This window comes from Hyla sarda, chromosome 2, assembly GCF_029499605.1.
Source record: "Hyla sarda isolate aHylSar1 chromosome 2, aHylSar1.hap1, whole genome shotgun sequence".
Lineage (NCBI taxonomy): Eukaryota > Metazoa > Chordata > Amphibia > Anura > Hylidae > Hyla > Hyla sarda.
The window spans coordinates 13,256,331-13,276,111 of NC_079190.1; the positions used below are offsets into that span (position 1 = coordinate 13,256,331).

Genomic DNA, 19,781 nt, shown 5'->3' on the forward strand with positions numbered 1-19,781 from the left:
TAATACTGCTCCTATATACCAGAATATAACTACTATAATACTGCTCCTATATACAAGAATATAACTATTATAATACTGCCCCCTATATATACAAGAATATAACTACTATAATGCTGCCTCCTATATACAAGAATATATCTACTATAATACTGCTCCTATATACAAGAATATAACTACCATAATACTGCCTCCTATATACAAGAATATAACTACTATAATACTGCTTCTATATACAAGAATATAACTACTATAATACTGCTCCTATATACAAGAATATAACTACTATAATACTGCTCCTATATACAAGAATATAACTACTATAATACTGCTCCTATGTACAAGAATATAACTACTATAATACTGCTCCTATATACAAGAATATAACTACTATAATACTGCTCCTATATACAAGAATATAACTACTATAATACTGCTCCTATGCACAAGAATATAACTACTATAATACTGATCCTATGTACAAGAATATAACTACTATAATACTGTCTCCTATATAGAAGAATATAACTACTATAATACTGCTCCTATATACAAGAATATAACTACTATAATACTGCCTCCTATATACAAGAATTTAACTACTATAATACTGCTCCTATATACAAGAATATAACTACTATAATACTGCTCCTATGTACAAGAATATAACTACTATAATACTGCTCCTATATACAAGAATATAACTACTATAATACTGCCCCTATATACAAGAATATAACTACTATAATAGCTCCTATATACAAGAATATAACTACTATAATACTGCCTCCTATATACAAGAATATAACTACTATAATGCTGCTCCTATATACAAGAATATAACTACTATAATACTGTCTCCTATATACAAGAATATAACTACTATAATACTGTCTCCTATATAGAAGAATATAACTACTATAATACTGCTCCTATATACAAGAATATAACTACTATAATACTGCCTCCTATATACAAGAATATAACTACTATAATACTGCTCCTATATACAAGAATATAACTACTATAATACTGCTCCTATGTACAAGAATATAACTACTATAATACTGCTCCTATATACAAGAATATAACTACTATAATACTGCCCCTATATACAAGAATATAACTACTATAATAGCTCCTATATACAAGAATATAACTACTATAATACTGCCTCCTATATACAAGAATATAACTACTATAATGCTGCTCCTATGTACAAGAATATAACTACTATAATACTGCTCATATGTACAAGAATATAACTACTATAATACTGCTCATATATACAGGAATATAACTACTATAATACCGCACCTATATACAAGAATATAACTACTATAATACTGCTCCCATATACAAGAATATAACTACTATAATACTGCCCTGTATAGAGAAGTATATTCTTCCTGTAGGAAATGATACCTTGTGTAATTGAAAAGTACACTGCTTAAAAAAATAAAGGGAACACTAAGATAACACATCCTAGATCTGAGTGAATGAACTAATCGTATGAAATACTTTCGTCTTTACATAGTTGAATGCGCTGACAACAAAAATCACACAAAAATGATCAATGGAAATCAAATGTATGAACCCATGGGGGTCTGGATATGGAGTCACACTCAAAATCAAAAAGGAAAACCCCACTACAGGCTGATCCAACTTTATATAATGTCCTTAATACAAGTCCCAATGAGGCTCAGTAGTGTGTGTGGCCTCCACGTGCCCGTATGACCTCCCTACAACACCTGGGCATGCTCCTGATGAGGTGGAGGATGGTCTCCTGAGGGATGTCCTCCCAGACCTGGACTAAAGCATCTGCCAACTCTTGGACAGTCTGTGGTGGATGGAGCGAGACGTCCCAGATGGGCTCAATCGGATTCAGGTCTGGGGAATGGGCTGGCCAGTCCATAGCATGAATGCCTTCCTCTTGTAGGAACTGCTGACACACTCCAGCCACATGAGGTCTAGCATTGTCTTGTATTAGGAGGAACCCAGGGCCAACCTCACCAGCATATGGTCTCACAAGGGGTCTGAGGATCTCATCTCGGTACCTAATGGCAGTCAGGCTACCACTGACAAGCACATGGAGGACTGTGCCCCCCAAAGAAATGCCACTCCACACCATTACTGACCCACCGCCAAACCGCGCATGCTGGAGGATGTTGCAGGCAGCAGAACGTTCTCCACGGCGTCTCCAGAATCCGTCACGTCTGTCACATGTGCGCAGTGTGAACCTGCTTTCATCTGTGAAGAGCACAGGGCGCCAGTGGCGAATTTGCCAATCTTTGTGTTCTCTGGCAAATGCCAAACGTCCTGCACAGTGTTTGGCTGTAAGCACAACCCCCACCTGTGGACGTTGGGCCCTCATACCACCCTCATGGAGTCTGTTTCTGACCATTTGAGTGGACACATGCACATTTGTGACCTGCTGGAGGTCATTTTGCAGGGCTCTGGCAGTGCTCCTCCTGCTCCTCCTTGCACAAAGGCAGAGGTAGCAGTCCTGCTGCTGGGTTGTTGCCCCCCTACAGCCTCCTCCACGTCTCCTGATGTACTGGCCTGTCTCCTGGAAGCGCCTCCATGCTCTGGACACTACGCTGACAGACACCGCAAACCTTCTTGCCACAGCTCGCATTGATGTGCCATCCTGGATGAGCTGCACTACCTGAGCCACTTGTGTGGGTTGTAGACTCCGTCTCATGCTACCACTAGAGTGAAAGCACCGCCAGCATTCAAAAGGGACCAAAACATCAGGCAGGAGGCATAGGAACTGAAATGCAGTCTGTGGTCACCACCTGCAGGACCACTCCTTTATTGGGGGTGTCTTGTTAATTGCCTATAATTTCCACCTGTTGTCTGTTCCATGTGAAATTGATTGTCAATCAGTGTTCTTCCTGAGTGGACAGTGGGATTTCACACAAGTGTCATTGACTTGGAGTTACATTGTGTTGTTTAAGTGTTCCCTTTAGTTTGTGTTTTCCAGCAATAAGGTAATAAAGTTATGTTATAGGATTTGTGCGGCGCGGGGCTGAGTCCACTTCCCGTACGTTCCATCTTCTCATATATCCTCCTGGTATTGGCGCTGCAGTTAGACGCTTTATCGTCGATCTGGGCGTCCACACCCTGATATCTGGGCCCCGTCTGACATGTTGGAGCCTTGTAATATACATGAACTGTAAATCTCTTGTAGTTTTGCTCTGCGTTTCGTCGTCCATAGGCTTTGATATGACAGGCTATATTTTTATGAGCCCGCTCCATTACACAGGAGACGTATGAGCGATGGCGCACCATGTGATTAACGTTACCATAACGCATACATCTTGTGCTTGTCAGGCTTCACGAAACTTTGAATCCTTGTTCATATTTTTATAATTTCCCCGAAATCGAAAGATATGTAGGGTTTCATAAAAAGTCCTTTAAAGGGGCACTCCGCTGCTCAGCGTTTGGAACCAACTGTTGCAAACGCTGGAGCCAGCACCCGGAGATCGTTACATCATAGCCCCACCCCCTCATGACATCATGCCCTGCCCCCTTCAATGCAAGTCTATGGGAGGGGGCGTGACGCTGTCACGCCCCCTCCCATAGACTTGCATTGAGGGGGCGGGGCATGATGTTTTGCTAGTTTTGGGGGGTTTTCTACTATGCGGTGCACTTTATGGTAAAAATGTCACGCAATCTTTATTCTGTAGGTCGGTACGATTACAATAATACCGAATTTATATAAGTTTAGTTTTATTTTACTACTTAAAATTATTACTTTTTGAAAGAATTTAAGGATCGTGCTTCACGCACCCTCACTGGACGTAAATATATGTCGTGGGGGGGAAGGAAAGGGTTAAATCAGTTTCCAGTCGAAATAAGCCAATCGGATTGGCACAAACTGATTTTGCTCCCAAAATACTCAGATTTGTCCAAATCCTAAACTTGTAGGTATATATATGTTTCCGGGGGGAAGGGAATTGCTCACAGGAGCAGGGACGCCTGTCAAAGTCAGAGTCCCTGCTTCTGTACAGTTAGCGGCCCCAAGTGGCGATGGTCTAGTTTTTTTTTTCTTGTCTGTAGTTACCACTTACTTTTATCCCCCCCCCGTCTAGTATAACGTTCCTACCACCGATCCAGGACAGCCTTTTGTGCAGATTTTGTCATCCCGATGCACGACTAATGATGAACACCATTAAAGGGGTACTCCGGCCCTGAGACATCTTATCCGAAATATAAGGGATAAGATGTCTCACCGCGGGGCTCCCGCTGCTGGGGACCCCCGCAATCTTGTATTCGCCACCCACCTGTTTGAGCTGCATGCCGCGGTGCCAGCTCACAAACAGCCAGGTGGCGACCACGGGGCCGGAGTATCGTGACGTCATGACTCCGCCCCTGCTATGCAAGTCTATGGGAGGAGGCGTGATGGCCCTCGTGTGACATCACCCCCCACCCCTGCTATGCAAGTCTATGGGAGGGAGCGTGATGGCCGTCACCCCCCCTCCCATAGACTTGCATAGCCGGGGTGATGTCACACGGGGGCGGAGTCGTGACGTCACGATACTCCGGCCCCCATGGTCGCCACCCGGCTGTTTGTGAGCTGGCACCATGGCGTGCAGCTCAAACAGGTGGGTGGCGAATACAAGATTGCGTGGGTCCCCAGCGGTAGGACCCCCGCGGTGAGACATCTTATCCCCTATCCTTTGGATAGGGGATAAGATGTCTCAGGGCTGGAGTACCCCTTTAAGGTCACTGGAGTATAAAACATGATGGATCTCAAAGTATAGAGTGGCCTCTCCTCCTTCCGGACTTCGGGTGTAAATGTACACCCTAGTCCCGCTCTCTCTGTATGAAGCTCGCTCCGGAGCTAAGCGCGCTTCATACACCATAGGTCCTTGTTGTTATTAGCAGCTAGGTCCCACGACTAATGTAGACCTTGCCGATTGCCGAGTTGATTGCGGAGTCTAAAACGGGAAAATAACATTGCCGGTTAGCTCGCGAAGCTGATCAGGACCACCACGACAGAATTGCAGGGTCCCTATCAGCTGAAAGCTTGGTGGGAGGTCTCATATCTGCCTCCGGCTCGTTCAATCGGCGTAACCTGTAGTAATGGAGCGCCGATAACACTGATCAGTGCTGTGCTATGGCATATCATTGTTCAGTATATGCAATCTAAAGATTCCATGTAATAGTATCCTATGGATCATAAAAATAGTGAAAAAAAATGTAAATAAATGTTATTAAAAGTGAATAAGCCCCTCCCTTAATAAAAGCTTGAATCTCCCGTCTTTTCCCATTTTTCAAATAAAATAATGCAAACAAAAGTAAACATAAACATATGTGCGTAAATGTCTGAACTATAAAAATATCATTTTAACTAAAACATATACGGTGAATGGCGTACACATAAAAAAAAATCCCAAAGTCTAAAATTGCATATTTTTGGTCACTTCATATACCCCAATTTTTTTTAAAGAAAATACGATAATAAAAAGTCCCATCACATAAAAAATTGCGCCAATAAAAACTACAGATCCCGGCGCAATAAATGAGCCCCCATACAGCGCAGTATACAAAAAAAATTTAAAAGTTATAGGGGTCAGAGGAGGAGGATTTTAAGTACCGTATTTTTCGCCGTATAAGACGCACTTTTTCTTCCTCAAAACTGGGGGGAGAAAGTTGGGGCGTCTTATACGGCGAATACACATTAAAACCCTGTCCTATCGCGGCGGTCCCTGCGGCCATCAACCGCCGGGACCCGGGGATAATACAGGACATCACCGATCGCGGTGATACCCTGTATTAACCCTTCAGATGCGGCGATCAAAGCTGACCGCCGCGTCTGAAGGGAAAGTGACACTGACCCGGCTGCACCGGGAGGGACCTTACCTGCCTCCTCGGTGTCTGCTCCGTGCCGGGATCCCCTGCATGGCCGGTGCTCTCCTTTGTCGTTGTCGCGCACGCCGCCCCATCATCCAATAGGAGCGGCGTGCGTAGCGACGTGATGGCGGCGACGGAGAGCGAGGATACCGGGCACCAGAGATGTTCCGGAGCGACGGGGACACCCCGGAGACGCGGCGACAGCGATGGAGGGCGACATCCAGGGCAGCGGTTATGAGCGGTGACGGGTCCGATGCGGCAGGGACACGTGAGTATAACCTCCCATACCAGTGGTCTTCAACCTGCGGACCTCCAGATGTTGCAAAACTACAACTCCCAGCATGCCCGGACAGCCAACGGCTGTCCGGGCATGCTGGGAGTTGTAGTTTTGCAACATCTGTAGGTCCGCTGGTTGAAGATCACTGTGACCTATACTTTTCATTGTATTCTAGATTTTCCTAATTTAAAATTGGGTGCATCTTATATGCCGGAGCGTCCTATAGGGCGAAAAATACGGTATACTCATTTTCTTACAAAAACTCATATGGAGGGAGACTTATCAAAACCTGTCCAGAGGAAAACTCGACCAGTTGCCCATAGCAACCAATCAGATCGCTTCTTTCACTTTTGCAGAGGCCTCTCAAAAAGGAAAGCAGCGATCTGATTGGTTGCTATGGGCAACTGGTCGACTTTTCCTCTGGACGGGTTTTGATAAATCTCCCTTGTAAGTTTTTTAAAAGTAGTGAAATAAAATAAAACCTATGTACATCAGGTATCGTTGTAATCGTCTTCACCTACAGAATAAAGATAAGGGCCCTCATTAACTATTGCAAACCCGACATGTTTTGTCGGGTTGTGCGCCAGATTCTGTCACTATGTGCCAGAAATTGTGTCTGCACCAGAATTAGCGCCAGAATTGAAAAAAAAACCACGACTAACTCTCCATTTTGCTATGAAAACCCGAAAAATGGGCGTGGCTATTGGGGGAAATGGGGTGTGGTCATCAAAAAGGGGCGTGTGGCCCGACATTTTCACAAAAACCCAACATATTTACTAAGGTTTCCACAGATATTGGCCCTTATTTACTAAGAGTGTTGTGTAGGTTTCTTTGTGGGTTTTAATTCCCTACAATTTATTTTCCACGGGATTTACTAAGGTTTCCCTACATTTTGCTTTTTTTACACATGTTCTGATCTGTCGGGTTTTCCTCAGCTCAAATCCACCACATTTTCTTTAGTAAATATGTTGGGATTTTGTGAAAATGTCGGGAACACGCCCCTTTTCTGTGAACACGCCCCCTTCCCCCAACGACCACGCCCCTTTTTCGGGTTTTCATAGCAAAATGGAGAGTTAGTTGGGTTTTCCATTTCAGGCGCAATTTCAGGCGCAAATTCTGGCGCAGACAGAATTTCAGGCGCAATGCACCCGAAAATGGCGCACGTCCCGACAAAACATGTCGGGTTTGCAATAGTAAATAGTATTTTCCACGGTATTTACTAAGGTTTCCCTACATTTTCCACTTTCCCTACATTTTCCTTTTTTTTACACTGATCTGTCGGGTTTTCCTCAGCTGAAATCCACCACATTTTCTGTGGAAACCTTAGTAAATATGTTGGGGTTTTGGGAAAATGGCGGAACCACGCCCCTTTCCCGATGCCACGCCCCTTTCCCGACGGCCACGCCCCCCTTTTCGGGTTTTCTAAGCAAAATGGAGAGTTAGTTGGGTCTTCCATTTCAGGCGCAAATTCAGGCGCAGACAGAATTTCAGGCGCAATGCGCCCGAAGATGGCGCACGTCCCGACAAAACATGTCGGGTTTGCAATAGTAAATGAGGGCCAATGTGGTGGATTTCAACTAAGGAAAACCCAACAGATCAGATCATGGCCCTCATTTACTTAGAAAATCGGGTTGTAAGTCTATGTTGCTTTTTTCCCCTGGTATTTATTATTATGTCGCATCCTGTTTGTCACACGTGGGTTTTGTTGGTTTTGGTTTCCAACTTCTCTGAGTTGTCGGGAAAAAATCCACAACAATTCAACAAATTCGGGTTGGAAACCTTTATAAATACATGGGAAAGCTCAGAAATGTCGGGTTACGCCCCTTTTTCAGGTTTGGGAGAATCCACATCGGGTCCGTCGGGAAAAAATGTTGCATCGTGTCGCAGACTGGCGCACGATGTCTGCGACATGGCGCAGACAAAGATGCGCCAAAAAAACCCGACAAAAAAAGTCGGGTTTAGAATAGTAAATGAGGGCCCATGTGTAAAAACAAAAAAAAAAAGCAAAATGTAGGGAAACCTTAGTAAATCCTGGGGAAAATAAATTGTAGGGAATAAAAACCCACAAAGAAACCTACACAACAGTCTTAGTAAATAAGGGGCAATGTGTCATTTTACCAAAAAGTTCACTGCCTAGAAACGGAAGCCTCCCAATTTAGCAAAATGGCGTTTTTTTTTTTGTCCCCCAAATAACAATTTTGTAGATTTTGTGGTGCAATGAGTGATGTCGTTACAAAGTACAATTGGCTGCGCAAAAAACAACAAGCCTCATATGGTTCTATAGGGGGGGGGGGGGGGATTTGAAAGTGTTACGGCTATAAGAGGGCTAGAAGGAAAAACGAAAGTACCAAAAATAAATAAATAAAACATTGGGGGAGATTTATCAAAACTTGTATGGAGGAAGAGCGGTGCAGTTGCCTGTAGCAACCAATCCGATCGCTTCTTTCATTTTCAGAGGCCTTTGAAAAATGAAAGAAGCGATCTGATTGGTTGTTATGGGCAACTGCACCACTCTTCCTCTACACAGGTTTTGATAGCTCTCCCCCAATGTCCTTAAAGGGGTACTCCACTGGAAAACATTTTCTTTTAAATCAACTGGTGTCAGAAAGTGAAACAGATTTGTAAATGACTTCTATTAAGAAAATCTTAATCCTTCCAGTACTTATCAGCTGCTGTATGCTCCAGGGGAAGTTCTTTTCTTTTTGAATTTCCTTTCTGTCTGACCACAGTGCTCTCTGCTGACACCTCTGTCTATTTTAGGAACTGTCCAGAGTAGGAGAAAAACCCCATAGCAAACCTCTCCTGCTCTGGACAGTTCCTGACATGGACAGAGGTGTCAGCAGAGAGCACTTCAAAGAGCAATTCAAAAAAGAAAAGAACTTCCTCTGGAGCATACAGCTGCTGATAAGTACTGGAAGGATTACGATTTTCTTAATAGAAGTCATTTACAAATCTGTTTAACTTTCTGACACCAGTTGATTTAAAGGGATATTCCAGGCAAATACTTTTTTTTTTATATATCAACTGGCTCCGGAAAGTTAAACAGATTTGTAAATCACTTCTATTAAAAAATCTTAATCCTTCCAATAGTTATTAGCTTCTGAAGTTGAGTTGCTGTTTTCTGTCTAACTGCACTCTGATGACTCACGTTACCGGGAGCTGTGCAGTTCCTATGGGGATATTCTCCCATCATGCACAGCTCCCGGGACGTGACATCATCATTGAGCAGTTAGACAGAAAACTTCAGAAGCTAATAACTATTGGAAGGATTAAGATTTTTTAATAGAAGTAATTTACAAATCTGTTTAACTTTCCGGAGCCAGTTGATATATAAAAAAAAGTTTTTGCCTGGAATACCCCTTTAAAAGAAAAGGTTTTCCAGTGGAGTACCCCTTTAAAGGAGTAGTCCAGTGGTGACCTGTGGTGAACAACTTATCCCCTAGCCTAAGGATAGGGGATAAGTTGCAGATCGCGGGGGGTCCGACCGCTGGGGCCCCCTGCGATCTCCTGTATGGAGCCCCGACAGCCCGCGGGAAGGGGGCGTGTCGACCTCCGCACGAAGCGGCGGCCGACACGCCCCCTCAATACAACTCTATGGCAGAGCCGAAGCGCTGCCTTCGGCAATCTCCGACTCTGCCATAGAGATGTATTGAGGGGCGTGTCGGCCGCCGCTTCGTGCAGAGGTCGACACCCGCTATCTGGCCGGAGAGCCTGGCCCCTTACAGAGAGATCACAGGGGGCCCCAGCGGTCGGACCCCCCGCGATCTCAAACTTATCCCCTATCCTTAGGATAGGGGATACGTTTTTCACCACTGGACTACCCCTTTAAGGGGCTAGAATCTGACTTTTTGATCGCTTTTTATTCATTTTTTATGGTATAAAAAGTGACCAAAAATACGCTTGTTTTGGACTTTGTGTTTCCCAAGCAGGGTGCCTCCAGCTGTTGCTAAACTACAACTCCCAGGATGCCCGGACAACCGTTGGCTGTCCGGGCATCCTGGGAGTTGTAGTTTAGCAACAGCTGAAGACACCCTGCTTGGGAAACACCATGTAGTGCTGGTAGGGGGCGTCTTCCATGGTCCTGGCCCTCCGAAAAAGCTAAATTTCCTGTGGGTATCTGGTCTACCATTGATTTTTTTTTGGGTGCATTTCATCTTCCCCACATTCCTCCTCTTATCACCTCCATTGTCTCGTTCTCACCCCCCCCCCCCCCCTCTCCCCTGGACACGAACGTACGTTCCTCCATTTCTGGCCCCCAAAGCCATTGTTTCGCCGCACAGATCAATTTCCCAAAAATCCTGTGGACACTCTGTCAGGTCCCTATTCTTCCCTTTGTCTTCTTCTTTAATGTCCCGGACAATAGATTCCTCCACTAATCCCCCTTCTGTGAGGTTCACAAACATACGTTATCTGTCCGCGACCTGACCCGATCCTGGAGGACTATATCCTTGTGTAGTGTGGGGTCTTTGTTTTACTTTTATGCCTTTTAGTTAAGAATTATGAGAATTATTTGTGGGTTTTTTTATAGCATTTTATAGTAGTATTAGTAGAATTTTATATAATGTTTTATCTATAATTGGATCAGTGACTGTATTCCAGTGGTTTCCAAACTACGCTCCTCCAGATGTTGCAAAACTACAACTCCCAGCATGCTGGGGGTTGTAGTTTTGCAACATCTGGAGGAGCATAGTTTGGAAACCACTGGAATACAGTCACTGATCCAATTATAGAATAAAACATTATATAATTCTACTAATACTACTATAAAAGGCTATAAAAAAAAAAAACACATAATTCTCATAATTCTTAAATACTCCAAATAAATAAATAATAAAATAATTAATTCATAAATAAATAAAATAAATAAATAATTAATAAATAAATAAAATAAATTAATAAATAATAAAATAAATAAATTAAATAAATAAAAATTCACAAATAAAAAACAAAAAAAACATACGGTCACTTTATGCGTGCCTATTTACTTTTTTTAACGCAACATCTTTTACAAAGGCTATAAAAAAAACACACAAATAAGTATCATAATTCTTAAATACTCTGAATAAATAAATAAATAATAAAATGATTAATAAATAAATAAAATAAATAATAAAATAAATAAATGATAAAATAAATAAATAAAATAAATAAAAATTCACAAAAAAAACAAAAAAAAAACATACGGTCACTTTATGCGTGTATATTGTGCCTATTTATTTTTTATTTGTGAATTTTTATTTATTTTATTATTTATTTGATTTTTTATTATTTATTTATTAATAATTTTATTATTTATTTATTTGGAGTATTTAAGAATTATGAGAATTATTTGTGTTTTTTTTTATAGCATTATATATAGAATTATATAATGTTTTATTCTATAATTGGATCAGTGACTGTATTCCAGTGGTTTCCAAACTATGCTCCTCCAGATGTTGCAAAACTACAACTCCCAGCATTCTGGGAGTTGTAGTTTTGCAACATCTGGAGGTCCATTCTATAGATTTGTAAAAGACGTTGCGTTAAAAAAAGTAAATAGGCACAATATACGCGCATAAAGTGACCGTATGTTTTTTTTGTTTTTTATTTGTGAATTTTTATTTATTGAATTTATTTATTTTATTATTTATTAATTATTTATTTATTAATTATTAATTATTTTATTATTTATTTATTCGGAGTATTTAAGAATTATGATAATTATTATTATTATTATTTTTTTTTTATAGCCTTTTATAGTAGTATTAGTAGAAGTATGTATTGTTTTAGCTATAATTGGATCGGTGATTGTATTCCAGTGGTTTCCAAACTATGCTCCTCCAGATGTTGCAAAACTACAACTCCCAGCAACATATGGAGGTCCATTCTATAGATTTGTAAAAGACGTAAATAGGCACAATATAAATAGGCACAATATACGCGCGTAAAGTGACCGTATGTTTTTTATTTGTGAATTTTTATTTATTTAATTTTTTTTTTTTTTATTGATTTCTTTTATTTATTTATTAATTATTTATTTTATTTATTAATTATTTATTTTATTTATTTATTAATAAATAGGAGGTCCAATCTATAGATTTGTAAAAGACGTAAATAGGCACAAACTTAATAGGCACAATATACGCGCGTAAAGTGACCGTGTGACGTCTGTGGCGTGTTAGTTTACACTCTGCACTTGGGAAGTTGGAATCCACAATAAAATTCGTAACGTTTGACATTTCCGCAGCGAAATCCACAACTGGGAATTTCAAGTACGCCATTTTTTTTTCTTTGCGCTGCAGAAAGCAAAAAGCAATAAATAAATACATTTGGAACAAATCGGTACTGCGCTTTGTTAATATGTATTTTTTTAAATTTATGTATTTATGTTTTTTTGTTATTTGTTGTGGAATTTTTATTTATTTAATTATTTATTTTATTATTATTTATTAATTTATTGTATTTATTATTTTATTTATTAATTTATTTTAATTATTTAATTACATATTTATTTTATTAGAAAAACTCTGCCGATTTTCTGCCGCAACTTATTATATGTTTTTTCTTCCCGTTCTTTTTTTTTTTTTTTTTTTCTTATTGCAGAAAATCCAAAGCTTAGAGTTCAAGGGGTATTCCAGGAAAACCTTTTTTTTATATATCAACTGGCTCCAGAAGGTTAAACAGATTTGTAAATTACATCTATTAAAAAAATCTTAATCCTTCCAATAGTTATTATCTGCTGAAGTTTTCTGTCTAACTGCTCAATGATGATGTCACGTCCCGGGAGCTGTGCAGGATGGGAGAATATCCCCATAGGAACTGCACAGCTCCCGGGACGTGAGTCATCAGAGAGCAGTTAGACAGAAAACAACAACTCAACTTCAGAAGCTAATAACTATTGGAAGGATTAAGATTTTTTAATAGAAGTAATTTCCAAATATGTTTAACTTTCCGGAGCCAGTTGATGTATAAAAAAAAGTTTTTGCCTGGAATACCCCTTCAATTCCAAGCAGAATCCCATTGAAGTCAGGGAAGTATTCCGCCGAAAGAATGAACATGTTGATTCTTTTGGCGGAACCTGCATGAAAAAAAAATTCTGTGTTAAAAATTCAGTCTGAAAATTAAGTGAGAAAATTCGGTACAAACGAGCCGTTCACGCTCCCCCCTCCGTGTCCATGAGACCAGATTGGCCCCATAGATTTACGTTATGAGTCCGTCCTGGTCACATGACACACTTTTATCAGCTCGTTCTTCTGATCAATCAAAATGTTTGATCCAGGGGTTTGTTCACACACAGTTTTTCTAATCACGTCGATGGGCGTTTATTGAAACCTACAGGGCATTCGGAAAGTGTTCCGACTGTTTAACTTTTTTCCCCCAAAACAAAATCTAGTTCCCCTCATAATTCTGCACCAAAAACAGAATTTTTAGCAAATTTATTACAAATGAAAAACTAAAATTTCACATGTACGTAAGCAAGGCCTGTTCTGCCTATAGGCAAAATTGGTAGCTGCCTAGAGCGCCCTCTTGATGGGGGGCAAACCTCTGCCTGCTGCAAGAAAGTTAGTAGCTAGCTAGCGATCAAAGCACCCACCCAGGTAATAACATGAGGAGGAGGTTTGTTACATGGTGTCACCCCAGTAGTAAGGAGATTACATGAGGAGGAGGTTTGTTACAGTGTGTCACCCCAGTAGTAAGGAGATTACATGAGGAGGAGGTTTGTTACAGTGTGTCACCCCAGTAGTAAGGAGATTACACGAGGAGAAGGTTTGTTACAGTGTGTCACCCCAGTAGTAAGGATATTACATGAGGAGGAGTTTTGTTACAGTGTGTCACCCCAGTAGTAAGGAGATTACATGAGAAGGAGGTTTGTTACAGTGTGTCACCCCAGTAGTAAGGTGATTACATGAGAAGGAGGTTTGTTACAGTGTGTCACCCCAGTAGTAAGGAGATTACATGAGGAGGAGGAGATTTGTTACAGTGTGTCACCCCAGTAGTAAGGAGATTACATGAGGAGGAGGTTTGTTACAGTGTGTCACCCCAGTAGTAAGGAGATTACATGAGGAGGAGGTTTGTTACAGTGTGTCACCCCAGTAGTAAGGAGATTATATGAGGAGGTTTGTTACAGTGTGTCACCCCAGTAGTAAGGAGATTACATGAGGAGGAGGAGATTTGTTACAGTGTGTCACCCCAGTAGTAAGGATATTACATGAGGAGGAGGTTTGTTACAGTGTGTCACCCCAGTAGTAAGGAGATTACATGAGAAGGAGGAGGTTTGTCACAGTGTGTCACCCCAGTAGTAAGGTGATTACATGAGAAGGAGGTTTGTTACAGTGTGTCACCCCAGTAGTAAGGAGATTACATGAGGAGGAGGAGATTTGTTACAGTGTGTCACCCCAGTAGTAAAGAGATTACATGAGGAGGAGGTTTGTTACAGTGTGTCACCCCAGTAGTAAGGAGATTATATGAGGAGGAGGTTTGTTACAGTGTGTCACCCCAGTAGTAAGGAGATTACATGAGGAGGAGGAGATTTGTTACAGTGTGTCACCCCAGTAGTAAGGAGATTACATGAGGAGGAGGTTTGTTACAGTGTGTCACCCCAGTAGTAAGGAGATTACATGAGGAGGAGGTTTGTTACAGTGTGTCACCCCAGTAGTAAGGAGATTACATGAGGAGGAGGTTTGTTACAGTGTGTCACCTCAGTAGTAAGGAGATTACATGAGGAGGGGGTTTGTTACAGTGTGTCACCCCAGTAGTAAGGTGATTACATGTGGAGGAGGTTTGTTACAGTGTGTCACTCCATTAGTAAGGAAATTACATGAGGAAGAGGTTTGTTACAGTGTGTCACCCCCGTAGTAAGGAGATTACATGAGGAGGAGGTTTGTTACAGTGTGTCACTCCATTAGTAAGGAGATTACATGAGGAAGAGGTTTGTTACAGTGTGCCACCCCAGTAGTAAGGAGATTACATGAGGAGGAGGAGGTTTGTTACAGTGTGTCACCCCAGTAGTAAGGAGATTACATGAGAAGGAGGAGGTTTGTCACAGTGTGTCACCCCAGTAGTAAGGTGATTACATGAGAAGGAGGTTTGTTACAGTGTGTCACCCCAGTAGTAAGGAGATTACATGAGGAGGAGGAGATTTGTTACAGTGTGTCACCCCAGTAGTAAGGAGATTACATGAGGAGGAGGTTTGTTACAGTGTGTCACCCCAGTAGTAAGGAGATTACATGAGGAGGAGGTTTGTTACAGTGTGTCACCCCAGTAGTAAGGAGATTATATGAGGAGGAGGTTTGTTACAGTGTGTCACCCCAGTAGTAAGGAGATTACATGAGGAGGAGGAGATTTGTTACAGTGTGTCACCCCAGTAGTAAGGATATTACATGAGGAGGAGGTTTGTTACATTGTGTCACCCCAGTAGTAAGGAGATTACATGAGAAGGAGGAGGTTTGTCACAGTGTGTCACCCCAGTAGTAAGGTGATTACATGAGAAGGAGGTTTGTTACAGTGTGTCACCCCAGTAGTAAGGAGATTACATGAGGAGGAGGAGATTTGTTACAGTGTGTCACCCCAGTAGTAAGGAGATTACATGAGGAGGAGGTTTGTTACAGTGTGTCACCCCAGTAGTAAGGAGATTACATGAGGAGGAGGTTTCTTACAGTGTGTCACCCCAGTAGTAAGGAGATTATATGAGGAGGAGGTTTGTTACAGTGTGTCACCCCAGTAGTAAGGAGATTACATGAGAAGGAGGAGATTTGTTACAGTGTGTCACCCCAGTAGTAAGGAGATTACATGAGGAGGAGGTTTGTTACAGTGTGTCACCCCAGTAGTAAGGAGATTACATGAGGAGGAGGTTTGTTACAGTGTGTCACCCCAGTAGTAAGGAGATTATATGAGGTTGAGGTTTGTTACAGTGTGTCACCCCAGTAGTAAGGAGATTACATGAGGAGGAGGTTTGTTACAGTGTGTCACCTCAGTAGTAAGGAGATTACATGAGGAGGGGGTTTGTTACAGTGTGTCACCCCAGTAGTAAGGTGATTACATGTGGAGGAGGTTTGTTACAGTGTGTCACCCCATTAGTAAGGAAATTACATGAGGAAGAGGTTTGTTACAGTGTGTCACCCCCGTAGTAAGGAGATTACATGAGGAGGAGGTTTGTTACAGTGTGTCACTCCATTAGTAAGGAGATTACATGAGGAAGAGGTTTGTTACAGTGTGCCACCCCAGTAGTAAGGAGATTACATGAGGAGGAGGAGGTTTGTTACAGTGTGTCACCCCAGTAGTAAGGAGATTACATGAGCAGGGGGTTTGTTACAGTGTGTCACCCCAGTAGTAAGGAGATTACATGAGGAGGAGGTTTGTTACAGTGTGTCACCGCAGTAGTAAGGAGATTACATGTGGAGGAGGTTTGTTACAGTGTATCACCCCAGTAGTAAGGAGATCACATGCGGAGGAGGTTTGTTACAGTGTGTCACCCCAGTAGTAAGGAGATTACATGAGGAGGAGGTTTGTTACAGTGTGTCACTCCATTAGTAAGGAGATTACATGAGGAAGAGGTTTGTTACAGTGTGTCACCCCAGTAGTAAGGAGATTACATGAGGAGGAGGAGGTTTGTTACAGTGTGTCACCCCAGTAGTAAGGAGATTACATGAGGAGGGGCTTTGTTACAGTGTGTCACCCCATTAGTAAGGAGATTACATGAGGAGGAGGTTTGTTACAGTGTGTCACCCCAGTAGTAAGGAGATTACATGAGGAGGAAGTTTGTTGCAGTGTGTCACCCCAGTAGTAAGGAGATTACATGAGGAGGAGGTTTGTTACAGTGTGTCACCCCAGTAGTAAGGAGATTACATGAGGAGGTTTGTTACAGTGTGTCACCCCAGTAGTAATGAGATTACATGAGGAGGAGGTTTGTTACAGTGGGTCACCCCAGTAATAAGGAGAATACATGAGGAGGAGGTTTGTTACAGTGTGTCAACCCAGTAGTAAGCAGATTACATGAGGAGGAGGTTTGTTACAGTGTGTCACCCCAACGACCATGGTCGTTGGGGTTTGTTAAAGGTTTTTTTCACTGAAGCTTCGTATGGTCGCAGACATCGTATCCAAATAATTTGGGTTTTAATTGAAGTTTATGATCTCATGCAAATAAAATCTCCATAATAAATAAAATACCCAGCTGCGTAGGCAGGAAAAGAAAAAAAAAAAACATCAAAATTAAACAAAATTTCTTAATAGCAAACAAAAAAAGGGAAAAAAAACTGTCCGGTCTTTTACATCTGGTGCCATTAAGAGCCGCTCAATTTCCCATGGTTTGACTTTCCTGGTCACATTCCATAGGGCCGCGGCATTTAAGGACATTTAAACATGGTGTCAGCTTCATTCAGGCCCATACAGAATGTATTATCGGAGTGATGTGGTTGTTTTTGTCTTTTTTTTTTTGTTGTCGTTGTCGCGCGATCAGTTTGATGCATCTGCTGCCAGGTTATGTTTGACATTAACCCGTCCTTTGAATGCTCCATATGTTCTGGAAAAAAAAACAAAAAAACAAAAAGCGATTAACCCTCAATTGTCTCATTGTTCTCTTTCAGACAATGCAATAAAACCTCCTTCGGAAGCGACAGTTGTGATTTAATGTGCTGCGGCCGAGGATACAACCCTTACATGGACACCGTGGTGGAGCGGTGTCACTGCAAATACCATTGGTGTTGCTATGTAACTTGCAAAAAATGCGAGAGGACTGTGGAGAGATACGTTTGCAAATAAAAAGCAAAAAAAAAAAAACAACAACAAAGCAAAAGCAAAAATAAAAATAAATAAAAATGTTTTTGAATCCATTCAAGACCTCACTAAAAAACAAACAAAATGTAACATAGAAACCAGAGCACTAACCGGCGGAAGTTCTTCCTACCATCTTCGATTTTAAAGTTGTGCCAAACGAACGAGACGTAATAATAGGCAAGAGTGTAAGGAAAATATCAGGACCGACATGAATGTTTTTCGAAATTGCAAACAATAAAAAAAAAAAAAAAAACAAAGACTTTGGCGGCCGTTATGGTCGACCAACCACCTCCTGGTGTCTGCCACATTGTAAATATTCATGACTCTATTCCTTTGTCGCAGTAGTGGTTCGCCATGGTACTGTTGGGACCGGCGAGGAAAGAATAAGGGATTTTTTTTTTTTTTCGTTTTAACGTAACCTGTGAAGAAAAATTCTGGACTGGACTTTGAAGCCCTTTCACCGATATCATTTAATGGGGGCTCTACCTGGAGAAACAAAAAAAACTGAGTGCAATTAAACCCATATCAGGCTCACTTTCTAATGCTGGGAGGATATCCCCATAGGAACTGCACAGCTCCCGGGACGTGAGTCATCAGAGAGCAGTTAGACAGAAAACAACAACTCAACTTCAGAAGCTAATAACTATTGGAAGGATTAATATTTTTTAATAGAAGTAATTTACAAATCTGTTTAACTTTCTGGAGCCAGTTGATATATAAAAAAAAGTTTTGGCCTGAAATACCCCTTTAAGATTTTTTAATAGAAGTCATTTACAAATCTGTTTAACTTTCTGGAGCCAGTTGAGATATATATATATATATATATATAAGTTTTTTCCTGGAGAACCCCTTTAAACAGATTTGCAAATGACTTCTATTTAAAAATCTTAACCCTTCCAGTACTTATCAGCTGCTGCATGCTCCAGAGGAAGTTGTGTGGTTCATTCCAGTCTGACCACAGTGCTCTCTGCTGACACCTCTGTCCGTGTCAGGAACTGTCCGGAGTAGTAGAGGTTTTGCTATGGGCATTTTACTCCTGCTCTAAACAATTCCTGACATGGACAGAGGTGTCAGCAGAGAGCACTGTGGTCAGACTGGAATGAACGACACAACTTCTTGTGGAGCATAAAGCAGCTGATAAGTACTGGAAGTACTTATATAAGTATTATATAAGTCTTTTATATAGAAGTAATTTACAGATCTGTAAAACTTTCTGGCACCAATTGATTCGAAAACATTTTTTCCCCCCCTCTGGAGTACCCCTTTAAAGAGGTATTATAAAGGGGTACTCCGCTGCTCAGCGTTTGGAACAAACTGTCCCGAACGCTGTAGCTTTGGACGTCCTAGCCACGCCCCCTCATGACATCACGCCACCACCCCCTCAATGCAAGTCTATGGGAGGGGGCGTGACGGCCGTCACGCCCCCTCCCATAGACTTTCATTGAGGGGGCGGGACATCGTGAGGGGGCGGGGCTATGACGTCCAAAGCTACAGCGTTCGGGACAGTTTGTTCCAAACGCCGAACAGCGGAGTACCCCTTTAATTCTTCGACGCAATTTACAATGTGAAACAACAAAACGAAGTCCTACTCACCTTATCAGCAGCCGACACTCCCCTTCCGATGCTTCCCAGGTCCCCCTGCTGGTCTCTTTCTCATCGCCCTCCTGAACGCTGTCGCCATCTGGACAAACCCTTTAAGAAATGACTTTACCCCCCCACCATTGTGGGAACAATTAAAAATACCGCATCGGGCCTGAGGACTGTGGACTGTCTCATTATATTTTACAGCCAGAAGTCAACAAGGAATATTTTCAGTATTTCGGGGATTTCCAGGCAAAGCTAATGGAGAAAGGATTTTTTTGCCCCCCCCCCCGACCAGACAGAGCGCCATCTT

General features: G+C 41.7%; 1 protein-coding gene across 3 annotated transcripts in view; it reads left to right on the top strand.

Annotated features, from left to right (window-relative positions):
- WNT11 (Wnt family member 11) overlaps positions 1-19,173 on the top strand; it is a 107,501-nt gene extending 88,328 nt beyond the window's left edge. For all 3 annotated transcript variants that reach the window (XM_056561180.1, XM_056561179.1, XM_056561181.1), the window contains one exon: positions 17,698-19,173. In XM_056561180.1, the coding sequence (XP_056417155.1) occupies positions 17,698-17,872 (175 nt within the window). In that variant the 3' untranslated portion in view covers positions 17,873-19,173. The remainder of the gene's footprint in view (positions 1-17,697) is intronic.
- The last annotated feature ends 608 nt before the right edge of the window (positions 19,174-19,781 follow it).